Below are 22,985 nucleotides of genomic sequence, written 5' to 3' on the forward strand. Positions count from 1 at the left end.
TAGGAGGTTAGAAAAGATATTTCTCCAAATTGATTAGTTTGCATCTCAAATACATGCTGTAAGTTAAGTAGTTTGCTACTTCTAGGAACTGGCTAGCCATGAGAGGGGCAGTCTTTCCCCAGCCAGAGAGGTTTTCAAGATGTCAAAATATCATAATATACAGACAGAAAAAAATATATAAAAAATAGAGTAGTCTTGGACCAGGATAGATTGATAGGTTGAAAGGCAATGAAAGCCAAGAAATATAGTTGAAAGTTTAGTGTAGTTTTTTTTTTTTTCTCCTTACTACACCCTTGCTTCCATCCAGAAGGCAAGATCTCATCAAGTTGGCAAGGTTTGACCTCCCTGTGGAAATTAATTCGGGAAAACCTCTGTTTCCTAAGTTTTTTCTAGGCTGTGTTCAGACCAACTTTATAATTCCTCTTTAGTGTCCCTCCAGACAGACAATTCCATAGATTCAAATAGTCCCATGTACCTCACAAGTACCTCTTGCCTACCTCCAATAGTTCTCAATGCCTCTGATGTTGGAGAATCCTAGTGCTTCTCTGATATTGCTATGCCTATTCCCCTCGATTTTTCCTGAAACAAATTGAGTAGCTTTTGTTTAAACTGATCCTTTCCATAGATAATGCACAGATCCTGCCAACATTAAAGACCAAATAATCTATTATCCATGTTGAATTTCAATTGAAGTCATGTAGCTTTGATTGTTTAATCATTTAATTGTTTAATACATTTATTAATATCCTTAGTGTTTAATACAAAGAGAAACCTGTTTCAAAATATGGAGAAATATTACACATACAATGTAAAAGATAATCATAATGTGCAATTACAGAGAAAAGAGTTGAATCTTCACAAACATTAAAGAATATAAGATGAAGTCAAGTACTTTTTATATTAATTTTTCCTAGATATACTGGAATTTTACCAAAAATCTACAAAGCTAATGTTGTTCAAGAGATTTTTGGATATGCCAGCACCACAATGCTATATTTTTAAGGATGCAAAGTTCAGTATAACTATTTAAGCAATATACACATTAAGCCTGCACAAGTATTCTGATTTTCCTAATTTGCTGCAAGGAAAAATATAAGGAATTACCAATTTAGAAGTCCAATCTTCCTCAGACAACTTTTAAGATGAAATTCGGCCACTTAAATCATTAATTTCTATGTAATCATACCAAAGATGGTCTAAAAATCCAACAAGGAATCATCAAATTAGCATGAATTCAATATTTACATGATAAGTGAATTAAAATTATTTACATAGGAATTTAGATGGACAAATATGCAATAAACCAGTATTCTACATTTGTATGACTTCCATGCTTTTTGCAATACATAGGAACCTCTTAATGATTTGTTGTGTTGTTGATATCTGACTTTTCCTGACCCAGCCCTGTTCTACCTGTTCCAAACGTACATATTGTAGTCTTTTGGATTTACCTCTTCTCTAGTAATTTGGGGAGTAGTGGGCCAGGGTAAGGCTTTTTTTTAAGCCTTAATGATGTATTATTAATCATTTCAAACCTGTGCTAGTGTATACTGTTGCTTTTCAGCCCCAATAGGGAAAAAGCTACTTTAAAATATAAGTAGATGTGCATTTTACCACCCTGTATCTTTCTGCCTAAGCCTTGGGGCTTCTAAATCTTCATCCAATAAATTGAAACGAGAAGGAACTTCTGTATATCTCAAATATCTGAATGGAGCTTGTGCAGTTTAGCCCATTTGTTCCTATCAGTTTCCAAAGCCAGGGTGACTGGATCCTGGTCCAGTGTCTCCAAGCCTTTGGACAGCGCCCCCACTTCCAAGGAGGACTCTGAAATAACCCAGCTTTGAAGTCTATTAGGGGATCATCTCAGTATAAGCCAAATGTCCTAAGGTGAAAATCACTATCAATCCTGCTTCCACTTACCGCCCAACCCCCGCCCCCACTGCATTGTGTCTCTGTAGACTCTAAGTGCTCAGATTGCACCTGGACCACTTTAGCTATGTTCCAACATATTCTTAGAGGTTAGATTAATGGCCACGTCCTTAGATGAATGCCCTGATTTGCTGACATTACCAAGACGTCTTGCTTCTTCCCTTTCCTATAAGTTTCAGCCTTTTTTTTTTTTTTTTACATTGCAGGTTACAAAGTTGGCAGAGTTAAGTCAATTGCCCTAATTTCTTACTAAGCTGCTATTTTTATTTAGGTATGCATTTCTTAATTCTTATTTTAAATTACAAAGAACATAAAAGACAAAATTCAGAAAGTTAATCATACCACCAGAAGCAAACAGTATTAATATTTTGCCATATATATTTAAGATATCTTTTGTACAGTTGAATTTTTAATTGATAGTTTTGTTTTCTGTTTTTTTACTTAACAATATAAAATTTATATGAGCAATTAAAAATATTTTAAAAACAAAAATTTAGTGTCTGTTAGGTATGCTAACGTTTGATCTTTGTCATGAATGTTTTGCTCTCTGTGTGTGTGTATAACTGTTATCGTTTGAGAGAAAGATTTTGTGTGCCTCTGTGTGTGCTTGTTTTGTATTTTACTATTTCTGTCACTGACGTCCTTAGAACACATTCGTAAAATTCAAAGTAAGGGTCAATGCATATGAATATTTTTAAGATTGTTTATACTTATTGACAAATGGCCCTTCTGAACTACTGTACCCATTAGCATTCCCCTTAGTGGTACGTGATATTTGTAGCTCACAACCTAGAACATCATTGCGTATTTAATAGGAGAAAAATAGCTGTGCATTTATAATTAAATTTATTTTTATTTTTAGATTTAATGAGATCATTCACTTATAAGCAAAAAGTATAGTCATTAGCTGTTTTAACATCTGTTTTGTAAATTGCATGAACAGGCTCTTTACCCATTAAAACTAGTGGGATTGTAGCACTTCACAGAGCAGAGCTATATTATTGAAAGTGTCAACTTTTGTGTTTTAGTAATGTTTATTTTGCATGGGATATAAAAAATTCTTTAAAATGTTAATTTTGTGTACATGGGGATTTAAATTGGTATTTTCCAAAGACTTATGTGAGTACTCAGCAGTGGTTTTCACTCTCCTCCAAAAATCTTATAGGTTTTTACATGTAGCATGCACTAAATAAGCATCTACATTGGTATTATTTTGTCTATGCTGGCTCTGGGTTATGAAAGCCATTCTATTAATCTGTCTGATTTTTATCAGTATTACACAAGTATAAATATTATAATATTAAAATATTTTTCAATGTTTGGTCAGGTAAATTCCTGTTGGAGATCATATATAGTCACAATTACAAATATTTTATAAAGGTACATTTTTGTGAATACAATCACACACATACATTTATACACAATTCAATGTATAAAGCAATTGTAACCATAATTAATCACTATGTTACGTATACAATGTATTAAATATTTCACATTTATCACCAGCACAATATTTAATTTTAAATAATTATGGCAACTATTATAATATGTGATTTTAATGCTACTGATCAATACTAATAAAAAACAGAATGTAGTTACATGGAATTTGAATAGTGTGATATGAAAATGTGACGTTTATCTTCCTCTTAAGTCATTCTAGAGTATGTTCAATTATCATAATACGTTTATCACAAAATACACACATTCCTTGAGTTTTGGTAATTTCAGTATATTGCCACAATTACTTTTATTATTTGAGAGAGACATAATTAAATGGAAAGCTTAGTCTTTCCGATTTTTCCACCTTAAAAGTTTCATGCTGATAGATGTGATTCAATTTTAGAAAAATACTAGACAGACATAATGGAGGGAGCTAAACAATGTACGTATTTGACTTCTTTTACTTATTTTCTTCTTTTTTTGAACCCGCTCATATTTTTAATTGATGTTATTTTTTCATTAAATGAGTATTTAAAACAGTACTTTCAAAGCTGTGTTTATAAATGTTATTTATTTGAGCTGACAAAAACAGCATCACTTATTTGCAACTTTATTTGCTTTCAAATTTTCTCTCTCCTTTTCTCAAAATAATTTAAAACCTAAAATAGCTGAGCACAAATAGGTTCATCATGATAATCCTACGTTCTTTTCTAAGAAGCCCCCGAGACAGACGTGTTTCAGCTGTGAAATGACTGGGAGAGGAAGAGCTCAGTGGAAGAAGCTTAGCAAATTTAGGCTTCTAGAAATGGAGGTAATTGATGTTTGCTCAGTGTAGGCATCGTTCTGCAGGAGTAAGAAACATGATTCACTATGTTGTATATCAACACTATTATTATGCTAGAACAGAAATAAGATGGTTGTTGATTGCAAAGATGAATCCATATATTTTGCCTTTATTGAACTAGTAAAGATTATCTCTTCTGTGGAAATAAGCTGAAATCACGCAGCTGAGAACAAACACAGAGTATTTTTTCCACAGCTTACTACAGAAGAGGATCAGCCAGCATCACATGCATTTGGTAGAGACCCAAAGGCAGACAGGATAGCGTAATAATGGGGAAAAGAGAAAGCTTCAGTTAGGCCCAGATTTGGGGGTTGTTGGCATAGTGAAGCTGGAAATGGGCTACCTAAAATCAGAGCATCCTAGGTGATTTGGCTTCCTTTGTTTGATCCTAAATTGGAAATAGGGACCAAAAATTAGGGAAGTTTGCAGTTATTAATTTCTAACCATTTGATCTGATTGCTACAAAGGTTATGGTTTGACTTCTTGGACCAGTTGCCATAGATTGTGAGTATTTGCAACAAATTGAGAAGAAATCGGTGTGAGAATAGAAGATAAAATTATCTCTGCTTAAATGAATACAGAAATATTGATAGAGGAGTGGTAGATTTGAACTACACCTTGAGGGTGAAGATAAATTTTACCAGAAATGGTTGAGAGAGTATGATGGAAAAAGGCGCATGGGTATGAGTGCATATGGCATGCCCAGTTTCCTGTGACTCCTTAGCCCAGACTATTTGGCCTTCCACAGCCTCTCCTGTGTCCCTGCACAATCTCATCTTCTATTCCTTCCTGACTCATTAATGGCAGGAACTTTCTCGTATACAAATCGATTTTTGAAAAATAAGGAAGTTAATTTTTACATGCACATCATACACATGCAAGATTTTCTTTGTAAAAAAAATTATATTTTTCCAGAATATGACCGTGCTTAATATTGTTTAGTTTTTATTGTGGCCCCAAATGGGAATATGGCTTACGTGATTCATATCATATATATTTTTTATGTTATGGATCACTGAGAAGGCATTCAAAAATTTTAAAACCACACCTTCCTTCCTACTTCCCCCCATCCCTTTTCTGACTTTTAAACAAATGTTAGAAGAAGAGATGTCCAAGTGTCTGAGTCACTGATTTATAATAAGTTGGTAGGAAGATACCATTACTCCTTCAGACTGGCAGATATTATGACCAGGGCATTATTGAAGTCTTCTAAAATAGGATATGTGCTCTAGAGTGAGCTCAATAAAATCCATCATCCCAAAATATCAGATGGAACTCCACAATAGTCATAGCTCCATGCTGGTTTTTTTTCCCTATAATATTTTTGCCAAAGATAAAAATAGTGTTTCTTAATATTTCTTTTCTTGCTTTGTTTTTACTGGTAGCAGTGAAAGTGATAATGGTGGTAGCAGTGGTGATTGTGGTTTTGTTCTTCAAGAAATACAGGAAAGATTTTTAGGAATGGACATAACTCTTTCTAACCTGTTATTGTTGCCACTAATATCATGTCCAGGCCTTTCATAATTATTGGAAATATTAATTGAGGGAGCAAAGAAGAAACCACATCTGACTTTAATTTTCTTAATGGAATCGGACCTGATTAATGTATGTGTGTGTGTGTATATCATATATGCATCATGATGTATATATGATATATATACCATATATATGATGTATATACACCATTATTGAAGTCTTCTTCATATCATATATATGACATATATGTTTTTAATACTTTATATGCATATTTTTATATATAAATTTTGTACATAATTTACATACATATGATGTATATATACATTATATGTTTAATTATACATAATCTCTCCATATATATACATACTTACCAAAGAACATATTATTTATAAGCACCTCCAGGCACTTTTGGAGTTTCTACTTACATGCAGGCCATTAATATGCTAATTACAAGCCTTTCCTTTTTATTCATTAAGTAAATTCCCAAAGAACTATTATAATACATATCAATTCAATACAATACTGTTTATTGAGTACCTCTTGGATCAGTGTTTCTCAACCTGGAGAAAATTTAGAATCAACTTACAGATTTTGAAAAATAATGATGTTTGAGTTCCACAATCAAGATGTTCTGATTTAATTATTGTCAAGTAAGGCCTGGACTTTTGTTTTTAAGATTCCTTGTTGATTCTAATCTGTAGCCAGGTTTGGAACCACTGTGTTACACATGAGTAGAGAACTGTTGTTATGTAACTTCTTCACTCTTAAAGAATAGCATATAGATTCTCAGTAAATGTTTACTAATAATGAGAATGACTGTATCTTCTACTGCAGCAAAAAGTTTACGAAAGGTGGTTAATATTTGATAAAATTTATTTTGAGTTCAAATATATATTGGAATAAGCAAATTGTATCTAACACGTTTAATAACATTTGCTAATTGAATCAATTCCTTTACCTGTGGCATTTGTGGAGGAAGAACTTAATGTTTTATAATGATCTCTGGTCCGTTAGAATAATGAAATGAAGTAAAAACAGAGAGTCATTATTAAAGTGTAGCTTGAAAAAAAATAATTGAAGTGTTTTCTAAATATGTCTTACCTCAAGTTTTTTTTCTGCTTTCATTTAGTTTGATATTTCTAGGTCCTAATAGTTTTTTTTAGTGTAAGAAATAAGGAGAGTGTGATTACAATGTTAATGTGAATTAGCTTTTGTTTGTTTGTGTTTTTGACTTTTTCCTTAAGATGAATGGCTGCACAGGAGACATTTAGATTTGTACAATTTGGGGGATTTTTCAAAGAAATTCATGTTAAGTCCATAATTTATTTAAGGTGCACCTCAGTCATTTATATGATTTAATCTCTATTTGAAACATGCATTTAAATAATGTGGTAGAGTTTGGGTCACCAAGTATTTTTAAGATATTGATATTTTAATGTTGAAGGTGCTTGCCTCTTTGATTCCTAGTGAGGGCTCTCTTACCACCTTGCAGAAGGTTGCCTTCTTGCTGTGTCTTTATATGGAGGGAAGGGGCAAGGGAATTCCCTCAAACCTGTTTGATGAGAAAACTGACCTCATTCAAGAGGGCTGGGCACTATGATCTTATCAACTTCCAAATGCCCTGCCTCCTGAAATCATCACTTTTGAGGTCAAGACTTCAACGTATAAATTTGGTGGAAACACATTTAGTACTATGCAGTTTTGCATCCTGAAATATTTTAAGAAATGTATAAAAATATTAACATTGTAGTGTCAATTACAAGTGAACAATTTATTCAGCGTTATTTGGTTAATATTAGCTATGTGTTTAAATTCTTTTTAATCATTTAAAAACTCATGGCCTTTAATGAAATATATTGCAATAAGTATCATTATTAGATTTGTTTAAATTTTTTTTTGAAATTATAAAGTACAACTTTTATAAAATCAAATCAAGGTTAACTAAAAATTTTTCCATAATGCAATTAATGTAACATTTCAGCACAATGTCTCTTACACATTTGACATATGCCTATGCCATCATTTTACTTTTCTTCACACTGATTTTTACCTAATTTTAAAAAATTTAATATTATACCATATATACATTAATTGCTTCATAGACTCCACATATATACTTTGGTTTACTGAACAAATATTTTATCATTTAGTTGCTTTAAAATCTATGCTTAGCCTTATGTATATTACAAATAATATACATGATAATAATATAGCTCAGTCTTTGCCCTAAGACTGTCTTATTATGATAATATCACTTAAAAACTTTCTAAGTGCTGACTGTGAGCCCCAAACAGTGCAGAGAGCTTGACATATATGATCAAACTCATTCTTCAAAGCAACCCTTTGTGGTGTAGGTTTTATTATCTCATTTCATTAGTGACTAGATTATCCAAAGCTATGCATCTAGTAATGGATATATTCAAGACTGCTTCTAGTTTGACTACAAACCCCATGATATAACCATTTGGTGAAACAATAGGGCCAAAGCATGAGAACATTTTATTGCTTTTTGATAGGTTTGGAATATTGTTTTCTAAAGGATTGGTGCCACTTTTCAGCATCACTTGCCACACATAAGAACACTAGCTCCATTCTATTTTCTCTAGCACTGAATATCATCGTTTGTTGTTAATTTAATTTAAAATAGGAAAATGATGCAGCTTTTTAGTTTTCTTCCTTTGTTACAAGTAAAATAAAAATATTTCCTATGTAATTCAAGTACTTCTTTTGTGAAATTACTCTTCTTGCTTTATTCTCATTTATCTGTTGACATCTTAATGTTTTTCTTATCCAATTCTATGATCTCGTTTAAGAATATAAGTCACAATTTATCCATAGCCTGCAGTCTTGCTTCTCTGTTCTAGTATCTGAGAATTCCTTCCCTAGATGAATAATCACCTTGCTTCCATAGGAGGGAGGTTATCATACTTACATAGACACACTTCATACCTATATTGATCAACTCTGTGTAAGAGCTGGCTAAAGTAATTTTATTTGAATCTTCTTTGGGTCTGAAAAGATTATGCTATCATATTTTAATCTGCTGAAGGACAAATGGAAATATCTTGTTAAAACAAAGATCAACAGTTTTTTATTATAAGCCAAAAGGAGCTAAGCTATTTTAAACTTGTATTAAAACAATCTTGTTATAGCTGCATGCAGTTATGCACAGTGTTCTAGGTACTAAACACTGATGGGAATACAGATGTAGACTGTGTTGAATCAGAGCTCACAGATAAGATTGCTTGCTATTTCTAGCACATTTTGGTTTCTATTTCTAAATCATCTCTGAGGCTTCTAAGCATTAACCTGTACTTATCTGCGTATTTATTGGTTGAGGGAAAAATATGTGTTTTATACCATCTGATGCCAAGCTGTTACTGTGAAAGCGTCTTCAGAAATTATTTTAAAAGGTTATTAGGGGGCCATTATTAAACTTCAGATGTTCATAGAAAAGTAACTTCAGTCTTAGTTTTCTTAATAACATATTAATGCACAGTATTATCTAATCACCAAATCCTTAGAAAACGTATTTTATGGAAATGATTTTTTAAATTACATTGGCCTTTAGGTATTTATATTAGTTAGTCTGAATGTAATTTTTATTTAGTTCTGTTATGGATAAAAATATTTAGTCTAGTAATGTCATATCAATTATGAAAAATATAAATTACTCTGAGATAATGAGAATCTATTCTGTCACATCGATTATGATGAAATTAAGAGTAATAGCTAACACTTTTCCTCCAAAATATTTGCTATGCCAGACACTGATCAAAGTAAAATATATGTATTCTCTCACCTTATTTTCGCAAAACCTATGAGAAAATATCTATTTTTATCACTATTTCATAGCTGTCAACCTAAATAAGAAAGGTTAACCAAATTATCTAAAGCAATTTTTATGTCATCTTAAAACAAATACAATAAAATAGAAGTATAAATATTTAATTTTATATGGTTCTAGGTTTTTAAGTCAAATTTTATTGAAATTATAAAGTAGAATTCTAATGATACATAAGTTGGTTTAGATTCTTGGATTTGGTATTATAGTGAATTCTGTGTGAGTGTATGTGTGTGTATGCGCATATTTATTCATAGGACACAAAGCTTATTTTTTTAATTAAGATAACTTTATAAAATGTTATTATTTTTATAATTGTTTATGTGTTTCTTGACACATTTAGTTCACTGACCAAGTGTTAGACAAATCGTATGAGATAATAGCCAATCACGATGCAGTTATTGTTTTCCCATGCACAATTCTATAAGAATTTATAAACTGTGCACACTTTCAACTAGAAGTATAGTTGTATTTTATTAGGAAATGACATCTTTTTTTCCTCATTAACGAACAACTGGATACATTCGTTAACAACCAATAATTATTCATTTTTTTGTTGGGTTGCAACTGCTGTTTGAAATGGACTCATATCTGCAGGCTTTCTACATTAGCAGATATCAGTAAATTGAGGTAATTTTATTATTAGTTAATACCAATTATGGTAAAACACTGACTGCTTACAAATGTCATTCATTGTGTTTAAACCATGCAGAAAAAAAAGAGAAAGAAAGAAAGAAAGAAAACAAGCAAACAAGAGCAGTCATTCTCATCTCAGAAAACTAGCAGTCTAACAAAGGAGGGCAAACGGTTTTTAAAGGGCCAGATATTTGATTTAGGCTTTATGAGCCATACATTCCCTGCCCCAACTCCTCAGCTCTGCCACAGCAGCACTAAAGAAGCCGTAAACAACAAGCAGTGAGTGTTCCAATAAGATTGTATTTACAAAAACAAGTAGTGAATTGGATTCGGCCCTTGCTCTGTAGTTTGACAACCCATAATCTGAGTGCTGCAACGAGGCAGAAGTGGTAGGACAGTTAACTTACATAAAATTTTAGTAATTGTTGGAGACATTAATGCAATAGGTGTTATTGTAAAGAAGTATATCAAGATCTGCCAAAATACTTTACAGATGTATCAACTACTCTTTGATTGTTTTAATAATCTGATATACTGTAACTCCGACTCTCAATAACTCTACAGTGAAAATAATGATTTGGCATATTCTTTAAAATATATTATAATAAATAGACAAATTGGAAATAAATGTTACGTAGCAATTTTTTATTAGAATTTCATTTTAGTGACAGCAGTCAAATCCTCAGACATTTGGTAGTACTACAAATTAAAATATTGTCAGTGCTACACAAGAAAATTATAAAAATTGTCTACTTTTTCTTTGAAAAGATCCATTGGAATTTTATTTGGAAATTATCATCTATCTTCATTAGTGTTTGCAAATTTATTGGAAATTTATGTTATGTTTACTTTTTTTGATATAAAATAGAATAGATACATTTCTAGAAATGAAAGTTCAAAACAGATTTTAAATGAAAGCCTGGACCTGCTGGTATATCGTGTCTCTACTGAGCTCACATCATAGTTCTGTTGAGATCACTGTGAATGTTATTCATTTAAAAAATACTTAGAATTGAATGCATTGAAGCACTAAATAACGTATGTCTTTTATTCTGCCATCAGTTTACATGTTTCCTATCAATAAAGTGCATTTTATAAAATAGTTTACTTTGTATTTCCTGGATTTATTACTATGAATACGTGGAAAAATTAAAAGAACCTTGAGTGTTGCAATATCTGGAAAAATGCATGTATTCTGTATAGTTTGCTTTTTTATATAGCAACTGCTCTGAAAATATATATTTGGAGATACAGTTTTTAAATCTGGAAATGTAAAATTAAATTGATAGGCTTCAATAAATGATCTGGGGAGTTATGTATGCCTAACATTTTCAATAGGCTATGATAAGTAATACCACAGGCATAAGAAATCAGTGGGTCACATGAGAAAGTCTTTATACTCTTTCCAAGGTTGCAGGCTATTTGCAAAACATGTATTTAAAGGGCTATTTAGGATTTCTTCCGATGTAAATTTTGAGGGAATTTCTGAGGAGAAATATATTAAAATGGGCTTACATCTTTATTTATATGTCTATATTAATTACATATAATTAATTCAAATATATTGGCTCATGACATTTCCTACTGGATAACCATTTTAAGCCAAATAAAAATAACAATTTGCTACAACTCTATATTTCTTAAATCCATAAAATGCTTCTTAATTTGAAAGGCACTGTGGAAAAAAATTAATTGTATGCATTTAGAGGTTTTTGATTTTGAAAAGGAAAGCAGACACCTGAGTAAATTCATAGTGTCTTTATGCTATATTTGAGGGAGTGGGATCTCTTCCTTATCTTGGGCTCTCTTGTTTGCTTTTCAGTTGCTGCGAATGTGGCTGTGGGAGGGCTTCTTCCCTGTGCGCTGTTGCCCATCCAAGCCTAATATGGTTAGTGTTCCCTCCCACTTTCACTCCTATGTGATGTCCACCTATATGTATTACCGTCGGCATTCCTTTTCTTTCTCCATTTGTGTGCATTTGAGTAGAATAAAGCTGGCTCCCCAAAGTGAATCCTAACAAGTGATTTCACAATGGATTATTTCAAATAAATATTACACATATGGCACATCATCCCTATGTCAAGCATTCATACGTCTCTTCTGAGGCTTTTACTGTGGTCCTGATTTAAACAAGGAGTTATGAGATTATAGTTACATGTTCTACATTTAACATGTCACCGTTTTTGTTGTTCCATGAAGTAAAAATCATGTCACATGTGGAAGTAGAATGCTACTTCTGTCAAGGCAAAATCACCCTTTCTGTTTCCCAAAACCGTGGAATGACCACAATATAACTTGGATCTTCTATTGTCATGTCATTGTGAATATATGTGGCACTGGAAAACAAAGCCACATGTAATTTCAAATGGTTTACCTAATTTTATTAAGCTTGAATTATTACAGATACTAGAAGTGATATTCTCACTTTGATACCAATGAAGTAGAAAATATGCATATTTTTCAGTCAGAGTCCAAATGTCATACTCTTAATTATTTATAAATACAAATCCTAAATATACATCTGGGGTTATGATTATTCACAGATGTATTGGGACTCCTACACAATGGGAGCTACTTTGTGAAAAGTGAAATACTCCAGATAATTTCTTACTAGACTAAATAGCCTAAATCCTTGCACTATTGTACCCAGTGTCATTTGTAGTCAGGATTTGCCAAGAAAAGATTTCTAATGCGTACTAGAGAACTATAGAGTTTCCTAGGGGCTTTTTAAATTGTTAGATGTATTCTCTAGGTGTAAAGTAATTTTTGTTGCTTTAAAAATTGTGTGTGAATGAGTGTATACAGATGTGCAAATGTGAGAAGTGGTGTAATGGATGCCAGTGATCTGAGAAGAAGAGGGAGTGAACAAACACAGAATGATGTAATTTAGAAATATTTTTGTCAATTTCTTAAAAATTTTGAATTTGGAGAAAGTTTTAAAGTTCAATATGAAGGTAAAGATTTATTCCAAATAAGTTACATGGGAAATTCTTATGAGCATGGGGCTTCAGTGTCAAACTAAATACAAACTAAAATCTGGCAAAAGCTATAGTATAAAGTTTGGCTTTATACTGTGTGTGTGTGTGTGTGTGTGTGTGTGTGTGTTTCTGTGCTATGAAAAACTAAAAATGGTCATTGAATTGTCTATCCTACTTTAATGTCAATTATAGTTGTTAACATAGATAAATTATCTCTGAAGCAGAATAAGCAGAATTTACAACTTAGAAAAGAACATTGATATTGATGCCTTATCTTGAACTACATCTCAAAAATTCTTCAATGGAAGTGTGAACATTTATGAGTCTATGGCTTTGAAAGTATTGGAAAAGGCTAGCTTTAGCCAGATTGAAATTTTTGATTTAAAAAGATAGTATCTTTTTCTACTGTATTTTTGGCTTCAGGTGGTTTATAAACCAAATAGAAGAAAAGAAGGAAAATAGAAGGGCAGAATTCTTATTTTACAAAGAACACACCAGTAAACTGAAGATGACAATATCTTTCTTCCAATAATGTTAGAAACTCTGAAGGCAGTGAGTTTGTTTGTATATGTGCATGTGTATTTGCCTGTGTGTGTGCTTGTGAAAAATAAAATAAAAAAGATTTAGCCACAAATGCATTTAGGCACTCAGTAAAATGCTACCAGTCTTCATGGAAAGACCCCTGGAAAAGCTGGAAATATTAAAAAATATATTCTTGGTAAAATAAAACAAATTAAAGCCAAAGAAACAAACTTTAACTGAGTTTATATAAACAATAAAAAAGTTGTCCAAAATTTTTACTGGGTAGGAATCAGGACTAAAAATGCTTTATTGCTATATTTTGTGAAGTTCCACTTTATAATTTCAAGTTACTACAAATTTTCTATTAAGGATGACATTTGTTTAGATTAAAGCACTAGGAAGAAAACAACCTTATATGATAAATATTAAGAGCTGAGAAGAATCATCTATCTAGGAGAGTCAATAAAATACTACTACTACTAATAATAATAATAAAAAGAAAAAAAATACTAAGAAATCTGAAATCCCGTCACCTAATTTTGCATGTCTCATCATGCCAGCATTTCCAATCACCATGTCAATAATTTTCAAAAACATTCTATCATCATCATTTGTGAACAGACACATTTGCAGTTATAGAACAGAAATTTGTAGACGTTCTTAATCTTAGAATTCCATTGTTTTTCATGTCTTGAAAGATCACTCATGAATATATATGTGGTTAGTTTTGACCTGAATATAATATGATACATATACATTAAAACTGGCCATTGTAAATGCATTGGCTCTTAGAAATACCATGAGATAACTTGTGGAAATTTAGGGTTCCGAAGAACATTGTTTCAAAACTGTTCATCTAGATTCTTGGCTCAGCAATTCCAATGTGTTGACACTTTTGCAAGGCTCTGCGATTCTAAGTTTTGATCTTTCATATTTCCCACCAGGAAACCACATCCATCATTTTAAAAATACATGGTGTGCCATTTATAAGATGATATTTGTAATTACATGTTGCCTTTTTAAATCCTTTTATCTCAAATTATTTTCATCAGTATAGTTGCCTGCTTGCTTTGTTGTGACATTCATAAACATAATGTTAATATTCCGAATGTTCTCCCTGCTTTGACTGAAATCTACCCAGTGATAAAAGCTATTTCTGTACTATTTCTGAATGAAACTCAGATGCCTAAAGTTTAAGCACCATATCCCCAAGGCTGCCCACATTTTCAGCAAAGGTATTGTTTAAGTTGCCGTTGCCTTTATTGTCATCTCAACCAGCTTAACGTTCTAACCATAGTTTTACTTCTCAAAAAGAAAATCTATTTTTACAAACAACCAATTTTGAACTGATGGTTTTAATGTAATAATGTCTCTACTTTCTAATGTTACCCTTTATCCCCAAATATTCACCTGTGTTTGTGCTTACAGAAACCAATGTATATTTATAGCATAATACTTATTATAAATCCATCTAAAATATCCCATAGTCCCAAAGTAACCATTTCTTGCATTTCTTAAATTCAAATTAGTCAGATTATTTTCTTCATTCATTAGGTTTCATGCTTTTCAGTGTCTTCATATTATTTACTACATCCTCTGAGGGATTTAAACGGCAGGGGAAAAGCAGTCACTATTTTGAAAATAGAGATGTTAAATTCTTATTTTATACATTTACCTATTATATGATCTGTAGACAATAAACTTCATTTTTAAAGACTTTTTTAATTTTAAAACTATTTTAAATTAGAGACATAATAAATGAACTCTAGTGTATCTCATGATTCAGACATACCATGCAGAGATTAAAAACAAAATCCAAACAAAACAAATTTCTCTGGCCAAAGGATCAAGATGTCTTTGAAACATTAACTATTATCCTAATTGTTCAATATATTTTCCTTTCTCTATATTAACTCTGTTTCTTGAAATGTGAAATGAGAAAATTTTTATTTTCATACACACTTTACGTTAATTATTTCATTCATCTTTATAAGACATCTGCCGGGGGGAGTGTGGAAGTACTCTTCCCTTTTATACAGCACGAAAGTGGCATAAAGAATAAAACCATCCCTTTGTAATAATTCTAGAACTCCATTTAAAGTGCTTTGTGGTAGGCAGATGGGGGTGTTGTTTGACTTGTATATAGAGTATATTAAATTTCAATTGAAGGCTTGCTAAGCAAAATATAATCACGAACTGCTATTTTTAAAAATGACTGTGAAGCTTCAGACTACAGGAGATACTAACTGGGCCTCCTCAGATTGAGAAATCCAATAGTGGCATCCATGAAACAGTTAAAAATTAATAGGAAGTTACTTACTCTAGCATTAGAATAAAATTTTTAGAAAACAGGGAGACTTAATTTTCATAGGTCACACTTTATTAAAGATAGTGTTATATCAAAATTCTGTCAATTGCAATTGAATCAACAGAGGAAATAGTGTATAATTTATTTTTGCATATTTTGAAGAACTTAAAATTGTTCAGGTTTTCCTATTATAGCTAATTTTAGAAGGATTTGAAGAATTTATTAATGAGAGATTTACAATTTCATGTGTATAATATTTTGGGAGATTTATTCTAAGAGTTTTAAAATTCTTTGTTTTATAGAATATGAAGATACAAAGTGATATATAAAACATCAAGTAAGATATAATTTAGCTTCTCACATGGCATTAATCATAGGGTTGTTAGCACCCTTGATCAAATGTGAGATAAGAACTCAGAAAATTGTTTTCTCGTTTTGTGTGGTATAATCTTACATTATTCCCATATCCAATGAAGTATGTTTTTCTGAATAAGTAAATTCCTCTTAATCAGTATATCTGAAAATATTTAGTAAGTAAAAATAGATTAGTTGCACTTTTTGTCTAACTTAAATCTATCTATGAAGAACTCAAAATGCCAATATTCTGGTATTATAAATGAGGAAAATATAAATGACTCACACAGTTTTGCTAGCAAGACTGCCTAAATATCCAATACCCCATTTTAGTACTATTCATTTGCATTCTTATTGAAGAATACTGGCTCATAAAACAAAATTTAATCAATGTTCAGTTTTTATTAGATACATTAATAACTTAATGTTCATATGCTTATTTATTTTATGAGGATAAGTTAGCTGAGCTTTTATTAAACCTATCTTTGTCTAGTTGGAAAAAATCCCAAAGTGAAAAATTCAAAGTATTTTCTAAAAGACAGCATTATTCCTTTCAAGTTTCCAGCAGTATATAAAATTCTTTATATACTGTCATTTATATACAACATTATGCAATGGTTGAGGTCCTTGTTATGTCAGAACACGTGAGTGTGCATATGTGAAGAAATGTGGCTTTAAACGAGGCTAAATTAAGAGTGTTTATTTTTTTCATCCCATGTAGATATTAATGTTCACTGTAATTTGTTGCTTTTTGAATATTTTTGCTTCAATGTATAGGAAAAGTGTCTCTTAATCAATCGGGAAAATAGAGAAACAATACAGGAGTATCCATTTCTGAGCTAGACACTGCATATGCTCACTCTTTTAAATAAATTAAGTGCAAAACCACTTCTTCCCCTATTGTGTTCCACTCTACGTTATTTAGATTAAGATGAAAAAAATCATTTAGCATATATTTCTATACGCTAAAGCAATGGAAAGATCTGACAGTATGGAGGCTATTGTTTTGTAAGGATTTACACTCCGTTTTGGCTAATCTATTCACTTATCTTTCCTCATTGGTCACAAGAGTGCCGTTTATAAAGTACTGCTTATGTACATTGCTCGGTACTCTGAAATTCTTGACATTCATATCCCAAATTCATTATCAAGTCCGAAATTTATACTCAAGAACTAAGTTATTCATTGGCTGTCCATCTCTACATAAATATTTTTTATTTCATGTATTATGAAATTCTTAAATATCCAAATTTGTTATTATAACTGCAACCAAATTTTTAAGATCAGCATTAATAGTATCAGAAATGTATTATCCAAATCCTTAGAAAAAGCATGGGAGAAAATGGGTTGACTTCTAAATAAGCCATAAGGTCATTGCTATATTTATGTATATATCTAGCATCTCTCTCTATATATAGCATCTCTCTCTAGGACTTCTAAATAAATATTAATTAATGAATATGAGTTATGCCTATGAATAATTTCTCCTGCCCGTCTCTATTACTAAATAGCAAAAGCACATTGTTTTCTAAAAGGACATGAGTATAAATGATTAGAGGATGTGATTCCTCTAAATACAGACACTACAGATGTTTTTAGTATAATAATTTCAAAGTTCATTAAAATTGTGATATGAAACAACATTTAAAAAATAGTTTCTTTTCCATTCAGAAAAAAAGACATCATTTCCAGAAAGTGGGAGGCACAATTTACATACAGAATGACATATTTATTGACCGTTTTTCTGATTGGTTAAAATTATGCATCTGGAGCAGGTACAGAACATGATACTGAATGAACAGGCTTCCTGAAATGCTTTTTCAGTGAGACTGAATGCTGCCTGAGTACCAGTCTCTGCTAGCTTCACTTTTACTTGCTGTTTCTTGTTGAGGCTTGTTTTAATGATGCTTCGGGTGTTCCAGAACTTAATTCTATACGTTAATGTGATATGCAGCCGTATATGTTATGGAGCTCCAGAGATGCCCATAGTCAAAAATAACTCCTTTCAATTGCCCTCCAGACTCTCACCCTAGGTAATGCAATGTTAACTGCTCCTCACCAAGGTATTCCCAAGTTATTTTCTTATGAGATCCAAAGTTTTATTTTCATTTTCATACCAGGAAATTTCATGCCATTTAAATATCCATGAGGTTTATTTAATGATAAAGGCTATTTGAGGATACAATTTTGAAAGCGTATTATTTATTTTCTTGAAGGTGGGAGAGTTGAAGGTGGATGAATAGATGTTTGTTTTCTAATGTAAATTGTAAGAACATGTATAGCTTTCAGGACTCTGTAGAATTCGTCTAACAAAGTTGTTTTTGTCAGTATTATTTAAATAACATAAATCTCTGGATAATTTAACACAATTGTATTTAGAACATTATTAAAAAGAAACATTAATAACTGTTCTCTCTAGAGGCACATATATTAAAGGTTAAAAGAATAATTTTGTATCTAGCAAAATTATGAGCAATGTATTAAAATAACTTAAAACTTAGCTTGAATAGACAAAATATAATTTCAGCATGGTTTAATGTATTTGTTTCTTCCCTCCTTTTCATTTTGGTGAGGTGATTTAAGATGTCTTAAGGACCCTGGAATGACAAATGTATCTAAGTGTTATGAATAAAATTTGAAGCTGTGAGATCCCTGTTGTGTATTTTTCCTCACCTAAGAACATTATATGTGTTAGGAATATTACTTCAAGTTTACTGAAAATTTACTAGTGTTACTTTACTAATACATTGCCAGTTTCTTAATATGATAAAGATAACTGCATTTGTTGTTGTTGTTGTTGTTGTTGTTGTTGAGGTGGAGTCTAGCTCTGTGGCCCAGGCTGGAGTGCAGTGGCAAGATCTTGGCTCACTGCAACCTCCGGCTCCTGGGTTCAAGCGATTCTTCTGCCTCAGCCTCCCAAGCAGCTAGGATTACAGGTGATGCCTGCCACCACGTGTAGCTAATTTTTGTATTTTTAGTAGATACTGGGTTTCACTGTGTTGGCCAGGCTGCTTTCAAACTCCTGACCTCACGGATCTGCCCACCTCAGATTCCCAAAGTGCTGGGATTACAAGCGTGAGCCACCATGCCCAGCCAGATAACTGTATTTTTTCCAAAAATGACAAAAAATGGATTGGGTTGGTCATTTTTGTAATATATATGTAGTTACACATTGTAAAATGACAACAAAATATATTCCCTTAATATCAAAATATACATATATTTTAAATATATCCTAGAATATGTAATCAAAGAATAGTCTCTGTTAGTACATGTGTAATAGACACTTCATTTACATCACACAGTAGTTCTCAACCAATTTTGTAATGAAAGTATTTTATCAGCCTGTCATTTGGCTGTCTTTTCTTAATGCATAAATCAATGGAAATTTTGTTTTTAGTAAACTGAATTTTGTGCTGGGAGCTTATGAATAGTAAAATCACTTCTTTAGAGTTTCACTAAAAATAATTTAAATATTTTCATTTTAGCCAGTTGTTTAATGTTGTACGCTTAATCATCAATTCAGTGTTCATTCAGCACATTCCCTCTCCAAACACCTGTCATTGTGTAGACATAATCAAAACATCATTCTCTCATTCATTTATTCATTCATCAATGTGACGAATATTTTTAGTGCCAACTCTGAGTCAGGTGCCAGGTCACTGCAAGAATTTATAGATGAATAAAATTTGTTGCCATTCAAGAAGCTAAAAAGCAGTAAGGAAGCCAACACGCATACTCAAATGACTATGCTGCAGCGTAGACTGGAAATCACATGAGGGGATGCATAAAGCTACTGTGCTCCAAAGGGAAAATACTACACTAAGTTTAAGTATTGGGAAAAACGTGAAGAAGGAAAAAATGGAACTGAACTTTGACAGTTGGAAATTGTTAGGAAGAAAATCCTCAGTGAAGGAACCAATATGTGCAAACTATGGGAGCATGGAGAAATATCCTGGAGATTTCAGGAGAAAATTTAGTACATGTGAAGATGAACAGTTGGAGTTGATGCAGGAAATGTGTGTTAGGGCTACATTTAGGAATCTTTATCTTATTATTTCATTAAATATTTTGCAGTAGATAGCTAATGCAATAGAAAAGCATCTTATATACTGTAATTTGGCTATAGCCATGTCTAGTATAGTTTAGGAAAGGAGTTACAGAGTGGAGGAGCATCATTTTGAAGGCACTTATAGTAATGTGGAGGAAAAATGTTAAGGACTTAATTGAGGAAATGTTAGAGTTAATGAAAAGAAAGAGATGGGTCGTAGTTCCTGGGATTTGGCACTAATTTGTTGTGAAGGACACAAGAATAAGTTTTTGTTTTTAAGGGACCAAGGCCATACTGGAGTTATTAACAGGAAAAGAAGGCAGACTATGGTTGAAAGAAGTAAAGAAAAATACACTGATTTCATTTTCAGGTCCATTGAGTTTGAATGTTGGTGGAATACCCCTATAAAATAAATCTACCAGGAATAAGAACATAACTCTCAAAAGAAATTAAACCAGTGAGATAGAATTATTAATTAAACTGATAGAAATAGATGGACTGAGAGGAGAGAACCAGAGAGGTTCACGTGGAGGACCTACGAAAATGTCCATACATCAATGTAGAGAAGAGCAAAAAGCATCAGAAAAGTAGTTAGGGATTTCAATCCATCAAGAATAATGAAAAACTAAGATTGTATTTAGAGGTTAAGATGTCATTTGTGAATCTTAGGAGGACAGATTTTTTCTCCTAGTAATAAGAGAAATTTGCAAAGACTTGCAAATTTGTGGATTATTGAGAAAACGAAGAGAGATAAAGGTTTGAAAAGTGAAGCTGAGAGGCTTTGCAAGTTGTGGTGAATTTCATAGTTTTCTGGGTGGATGTGAGTGGAAAACAGCCAGTGGAGCAACTGAGGATTCCAAAACAGTAGAGAGAAAAACAAAAATCAAAAATCTATTGTGCAGGGTGATGAAGGCAAGAAACTATTAGATCAGAGGCACATTTTTTGGGCAGTTCATTCAGAAAGAGGCAGTGGCCTTTGAACTGCCAAAAAATAAAAATAAAATAAAGTAAAAGAGGAAAAGAGAACAACAATGTCTGGTATAGAGTATTTGGTGAGGGGAAGTTTAAAAACAGGTTTGGATGGCTTCAGGCTTCTCAGTGAAATCTAGGCAAGATTATTTGCTGAGTGAGGAACACTGGCTAGGGACATAGGTCTCATCCAAACTACTAGTATTGGCATCATTCCAAACTACTAGTATGAAAATCAGTTTAGGGTTGCAATAATTTCAATTGTGCTTCATGCTTCTGCACTTGATGTGACTGATTCACCGCTTTCAGATGTGGCTAATTCTAGCTTACTTTGTTCCAGGCGATGTGGCTACAGCAAAGCAAAACAAGATCCAGAAGAGGAAAAGATGCATTTTCATAATGGGCACAGTAAGCAAATTGTAAAAAATAAAAACAGAATAAAATATGGGACACTTTATTGTTATTTAAGTTTCTTTTCAGGCTAGAAGATTTATAATAACTGACCAAAATATTGTTTTTAAAAAAAATAAGTGTTCTATTTGTTACATTCCTGTAAAGAATACAGGCTTGGGTATTTCTGGAAGGCTTTAGGCAATAGCTGAATGGTTTATTCAATTATTTAAATAATACTTTCGTTATAATCAAAATAAAAACTTTTTGCCTAATATAAAGAGCTATTATATTTCAAATAAAATTTCCTGACATATTCTAATTCCTAGCAACACAATGAGTAGAAATCTATCATTAAGTAGCATCATCAGGTTAAATAAGTAAAATTTCTCAGGTTTTTTTTTCTTCTAGCTTTTAGTGGGAATTTACCTGAACAGGTCCTGCAGCAGCAATCTTGGTTCAAATGACTTAAAGACCATGCTTTAAAAAATAATGCAGAAAATCATGTTTTAATAAAGAGTTTTAACAACTAGCCTAAATGAGTTGAATTTTGATATTTTATTATTTTTCCTTAAATGGTGCAATGTGAATTGATTTGCCAAGTGAGTGACAAATATATTTGTTTTTTTCACTCTGCCATCTTAAATGTCAAAATCATTAAAGCCATAACTCATGCTGCAAAGCATTGAATTCATTTCCTAATCCTATCTTATTTCATATTATTTATTCCCAAAAAACTTGATGAGGTGATATTAGTAGCCGTTAAAGGTGATAAAACTGAAACTCATGGAGCATAAGTCTTGTCTAATGTCATGCAGTGACAGAAGTACAGTGAGAAGCAGAATACTTTGTTTTGACTTATATGTCAGCCTTTTTGCACCACACCACCAGAAAAGTTACTTGAAATCATTTTGTATAAAATTAAAATTAATAATAATGTGATTATATCGAATATCATCCATATGAAATATAGAATAATAAACCAGCAAATTAAGCACTAGTATTGCATTGTCCAGTTCAGTGAATAACATTGTCTTAATTTGCCTCAGAGGCTTTCTAAGTATTATCATTGAGAGGTGTATTTTCTCAGATATGTCATCACATATGCATTTCTTGTGCCAGCAAACAGATTTCTAAAATTGTAAAACTGATGTGGTTGTACAAACAACTGTAACTCAGGAGAGGGCTGGTCCTTGCAGTTTGAATACTTCTAGGAATTAGAGATTTAAGCCATACTTGCATGT

General features: G+C 32.0%; 1 protein-coding gene across 7 annotated transcripts in view; it reads left to right on the forward strand.

Annotated features, from left to right (window-relative positions):
* The window catches only part of EPHA5 (EPH receptor A5), a 361,246-nt gene that overhangs the window by 289,347 nt on the left and 48,914 nt on the right, over nt 1-22,985 (forward strand). For 5 of the 7 annotated variants that reach the window (XM_009239965.4, XM_002814747.6, XM_054553910.1 and 2 more), the window contains 2 exons: nt 11,992-12,057; nt 21,692-21,759. In XM_009239965.4, the coding sequence (XP_009238240.1) occupies nt 11,992-12,057; nt 21,692-21,759 (134 nt within the window). The remainder of the gene's footprint in view (nt 1-11,991; nt 12,058-21,691; nt 21,760-22,985) is intronic. The other 2 variants (XM_002814748.5, XM_009239966.4) reach the window with 1 other exon arrangement.

The sequence above is a fragment of the Pongo abelii genome, chromosome 3 (assembly GCF_028885655.2).
Source record: "Pongo abelii isolate AG06213 chromosome 3, NHGRI_mPonAbe1-v2.0_pri, whole genome shotgun sequence".
Classification (NCBI taxonomy): Eukaryota; Metazoa; Chordata; class Mammalia; order Primates; family Hominidae; genus Pongo; species Pongo abelii.